Genomic DNA, 5136 nt, shown 5'->3' on the forward strand with positions numbered 1-5136 from the left:
TTGTCACCTCTCCGTATTTAAAGGTACTTTTTTCCCACTTTCTTTTTTTTCTTCTCTCATTGAGAAAGGGGAAAACTCCTTTCTCTGTTGATTTTTTTTCTCCTCTTATTATTCTTCTACCCAGGATGGAAGCAGTGGCACTTTTCTCCTTCACGGGATCAGGGGCAAATGAAATGAGTTTTCAGAAAGGGGATGTGATCAAGGTGGGTGTGTTTGGGTTTGTGCACGGGACAGGCGGCCGTGGCTGAAGGGGGACGGGGATGGTGTCATGTATCAAATACTTCAACTGTGTTAAATACTTATAGTAATGCAGGATGTCTGTTAGTTATTAGTTTGCATATCTTTTCGTGTGTATCAATTGTGACTTTGCGTGGGTGTACTTACATGCACATGTGTGTTGACGCGTGTATTACAGGTGATGGACATGGAGGATGATCCTAACTGGTACACAGCGGAGATTGAGGGGAGGCGCGGCTATGTGCCAGAGAACTATATTTCCCTCCTCCCTCACCCGTAACCAAAACCTCTTCATTAATGTGGGACTAAACAGAGCATATCCTTGTAGCACAAAAAAAATAAAGAAAATAACCAAGCTCCTCAAAGTGTATAATTTGTTGTGACGCTGTATTTGGCTTTAACTACCATCAATTGCACAACTGAATTGTTCTTCCATTAAAATTTGAGTGCACTAAGGTATTTGGGCGGTCGCCAGTAGAAAGACTACACCTAATTTGATTCTCTAAATAGCCTCGTTCATAAATGGTAAATAATTCATGTACTCTCTCACTCCCCTGTCTCTGTATGTGAGTGTCCTTTCTGTGTGTAGGTGGTTTGCAGGGCGGGTGTCAAGGCAGGATGCTGAGCATCGTCTGCGCTGGCAGCCGAGCGGAGCGTTTCTGGTCAGGGAGAGCGAGAGTGCTCCAGGGGACTTCTCTGTCTCCGTCAGGTCAGTAAACACACTCGCCAGCCAGTGCAGGTACAGGGCTGTTTGAGTCGGTTCCTCAGGAATCAGGTGGTGCGTGTGTGTGTGTGTGTGTGTGTGTGTGTGTGTGTGTGTGTGTGTGTGTGTGTGTGTGTGTGTGTGTGTGTGTGTGTGTGTGTGTGTGTGTGTGTACATGTGTGTGGTGTGTGTGTGCAGACACACATAGACACGAGTGGCGCTACACATTAACCAGCTTTGTTGTCTCTTTCTTTGACACTGATTTCATATTGGCCACAGTTATGTGTATTAAAAGCTGGGTATCAAGTGATATCACACTAGCAAAGCCTTATTTTGAAGAGTGCTGTTATAATTATTCAGTGTTGGGACATTGTTTTTAAGTTACAAAGTGATCACGGGGAAGAGTCATTCACGTGTGTCAAATCTCCTGCGCTATTATTTAATCTCGACCGTCCAATTCTCACCACAGCAGCTGTTTTGGCTTGTAGAGCCGTGTTTACGTAACGGTAGAGGCAGAACACTCCGGGGTTTGCTTTTAAAAGGGTAAAATGTTCGGATGCTGTGGCCAGTAGCTGTTGTACAATAGGTAGGATGGATCATAGAGGCAATGGTGTTGCATTAAAAGCAGACAATTTCTCACTGTTGTTGCTTTTGCGCGGCACGGTGGCACAGTGGTTAGCTCGGTCGCCTCACAGCAAGAAGGTCCTGGGTTCGAGCCCTGGGGTAGTCCAGCCTTGGTGGGTCATCCCGGCCGGGTCATCCTCTGTGTGGAGTTTGCATGTTCTCCCCATGTCTGCGTGGGTTTCCTCCGGGGGCTCCGGTTTCCTCCCACAGTCCAAAGACATGTAGGTCAGGTGAATCGGCCATACTAAAATTGTCCCTAGGTGTGTGTGTGTGTGTGTGTGTGTGTGTGTGTGTGTGTGTGTGTGTGTGTGTGTGTGTGTGTGTGTGTGTGTGTGTGTGTGTGCGCGCGCGCGCGCCCTGTGATGTCCTGGCAGCCTGCCCAGGGTGTCTCCCCGCCTGCCGCCCAATGACTGCTAGAATAGGGTCCAGCATCCCCGTGATCCTGAGAACAGGATAAGCGGTTCAGATAATGGATGAATGGATGGATGCTGCTTTTGCAATGGTATGCTTGTTTTCAGGTATCCTAAACACATTACCTGGTTGCAGCATCTATGCGTCTCTCAGCATGTGTCAAGATCAGTTCTGATCAGTTCAGTTCAAAATTTGTTCTGATGAAAAAGAAAAAAGAAAAGGAAAGAAACACGTTGACCTAAAAATACCCGAGCTGGATCCGGTAGCTCTGCATGGGTGTGTTTGAGTGGTTAAGTGTAATCTGGGTCTCCAAGGCGATGTAGGACACATTTAATCGTTGTGGGCAGGCAAGTTAATTGCAATCAGTGATCAGGACATTATGTAACACAAACATGGGCATATTCTATAATTAAACACAGGTGCAATATGAAATTGACACGCACACACGTGCATGCACACACGTGCATGCACACACGTGCATGCACACACGTGCATGCACACGCAAAATCCATGCAACACACTATGTAACACTTTCCAGCTCATGGCAGAGATGGCTTCTCTCACAGCTGAACATCTGTGTGCCTGCAAGGATGCAGAGTTCACACAAATGCATGCTCTTCACACACACGTAGACAAACACACACACTTACATGCACACACACACTCAGGCACATAGTTATTATCCTCAAAATGGACCAGCAAAGACCAACTACGTTTGAACCTGCCACATGGCAGTTTTTTTGAGCCTGTTTTCAGCCTTGGCACCACTGCAGTAAAGGAAACTCTGCAAAGCATTACACCATCCAGTATTTTAAACCACCACTCAGTAGCTTTTTATGCTTCTGATCCTGTTTTATATATATTACCACAACAACAAAAAAAAGGATTGTGGTTTTTGGCACTACAGGTGTCTGAGCCGTCTTGCAATTGTTAGGATTATCATTATAATGGATTATCATTATTAATATCGACCTACAATACAAGTTGTTGTGTGTGTTTGGTTTGGGAGGAGCTACTACGTTTGCTCCAGAGTTGCACAGGGCAGATTAATGTGTGCATATGCACTTGTTAACCACAAATATTTATGGAATGTGAAAATATATTGACACGTTTTCAGTTGCGTTTCCCAAGTCCACCAAGGCACGCACGTTCGTAATTCTTGTAATGTGCTTTTACACTGTTGAAGTAGGAGCAGTGCAGCTTTATTGAAAGATTGAGACCAGCTGAGTCCTGAAAGGAGTTATTCAGCTGAGCACAGAAGACAGTGCGTACCTCCCTCTATCATCGACACCGCTGCCTCCCGCTCACTGTTCTCTCTCTCCCTCTCTCTCTTTTTGGTACCCCTCCCTTCTTCGTAGCTATGGTGACGTGGTGGAACACTTTCGAGTTCTGGAGACGGTGGGCCGGTACTGCGTATGGGACGAGTCCTTCTGTTCTCTCAACCGACTGGTGGATTTCTACAGGGCTCACAGCATCGCCGTGGAGAGGGAAGTGTACCTGAGAGACCTGCCGTCCGATGTGTCTCCACGCCTGTCTGGCCACGGCCGCAACCCCTATCCCAACCCTTATAAAGGCAGCCCTCAGCATTCTCTCTGCGTCTCCTGCCTCGTCCCGCAGCCCTCTCAGCAGGAGAGGGAACCATCCCCGCGTCTGTTGGAACCCGTTTTGGCGGTATGCACACTGTTAACCCCTATTCTACAAGTCAAAGTTGACAGGCAGGCTTGTCACCGGATACACACCTGCTTTTCTGATATCACTGTTTGTCTGGGTGTGTGTGTGTGTTTTTTTCCAGCGGCCTCGTCTGGCACATGCCCTTTGTGACTACACCCCCCCTCTTGCTGCCCATCTGCACTTCCTGCGCGGTGATGTTATTGACCTGCTGGATTGCTCTGGTTCACTAACCTGGAGGGGGCGATGCCGTGGCAGAGTTGGAATCTTCTCACCAGACTACGTCCAACCACTTTACCACTGACAGACCTTCACAGTCTCTCTCTCTCTCTCTCGTATCATATCAGTCCCATGGCTGTACTGCACAGCTGGAGTTGCTTCGGTGACTACCCCTCCCTCAAGCCAGGGTGCACCCTTTCCACCACTGATATGCACTGACTAAGTGAGAGAGAAGTGTTCTCTCACAGCCACATTGTTGCCGATTCTGGTGTTCTCAGTACCTGTTTAATTCTCCCCTCCAGCGATCTGTGCTGCTGTGAATCCTCCTTCGTCCCTCTACTGTCCAGTATGGCAATAAATAACAATTGTACGGAATTCAAATAAAGAGTCAATTATTTGCTTTCAGCAGCTCTAATCTGCCTTAATTTGTGGAAGCATACTCATATCATTGATGCACAACTGTGTTTATTGAGGAATATATACAAGGCAAAAAAAAAAATCCATCACAACAGACCATTGTCAAATTTAGGGTCTTTTTTGCAAGTTGATTAGATTACCCTGCATCTTTGTATTACAGTTTCACTCACAAAACAACTTGTAATTTAACGGATGAACATACACAGTTAATCAAAGTTCAAGATTACAGTGATGATTCATATTCACAATACCTTGGGCCTGAGCAACTGGTAAAAGCCTCAGTAACTGTTACAGCAGTAGCTCAAACCTGTTCACTCAGACATTACGAGGGTTTAAATCTAAAATAAAAACCGACACATAACTAACAACCATACGCTCTAAATTACCTGTTACCTACCACATAAACCATAGCATTGCCTCCGGGCATTGCCTCATTGCCTCTTGTAAAGGTTAGGGTGTGACATGTCGTGCGATGCTGTTTGAGATATAGGTCATGCTATGTGCAGCACTTCCTGGCCATTCACATTAGCCAGCTAAAAGTCACAAGTCTAGCCCTAATTTATTTCCATGGGCAATGGAGGGGGATCCACTCCCTGCTGCTGGCGGCACATTCCTGCCTGCATACTCAGCAGTAAGTAGAAAGGGACATGAACAGAGTCAAAGAGCTAATGATATTCTCTTTACTGCATAAATGAATTGTTCCATTTTGAAAATTTGAAAGCTCTCAGGACAGCTAGCAGATGCGGAGTTGCATCCAAAATTTAGAGGTTGGGCATCTGAAATGACATGGCTTCTCCTGTCTCCAGCTATGAATGCGCAGGAAATAGCCCAAATGTGTCCATTTCTCTTTGCTGAGC

General features: G+C 46.3%; 1 protein-coding gene across 1 annotated transcript; it reads left to right on the forward strand.

Moving 5' to 3' along the window:
• Positions 1 to 125: 125 nt before the first annotated feature.
• grapb (GRB2 related adaptor protein b) lies at positions 126 to 4224 on the forward strand. Its single transcript, XM_056280439.1, has 5 exons — positions 126 to 203; positions 416 to 513; positions 827 to 946; positions 3334 to 3646; positions 3768 to 4224. The coding sequence occupies exons 1-5, from the start codon at positions 126 to 128 to the stop codon at positions 3945 to 3947; spliced, it is 789 nt and encodes a 262-aa protein (XP_056136414.1). The 3' UTR covers positions 3948 to 4224.
• The last annotated feature ends 912 nt before the right edge of the window (positions 4225 to 5136 follow it).

This window comes from Lampris incognitus, chromosome 5, assembly GCF_029633865.1.
Source record: "Lampris incognitus isolate fLamInc1 chromosome 5, fLamInc1.hap2, whole genome shotgun sequence".
NCBI lineage: Eukaryota > Metazoa > Chordata > Actinopteri > Lampriformes > Lampridae > Lampris > Lampris incognitus.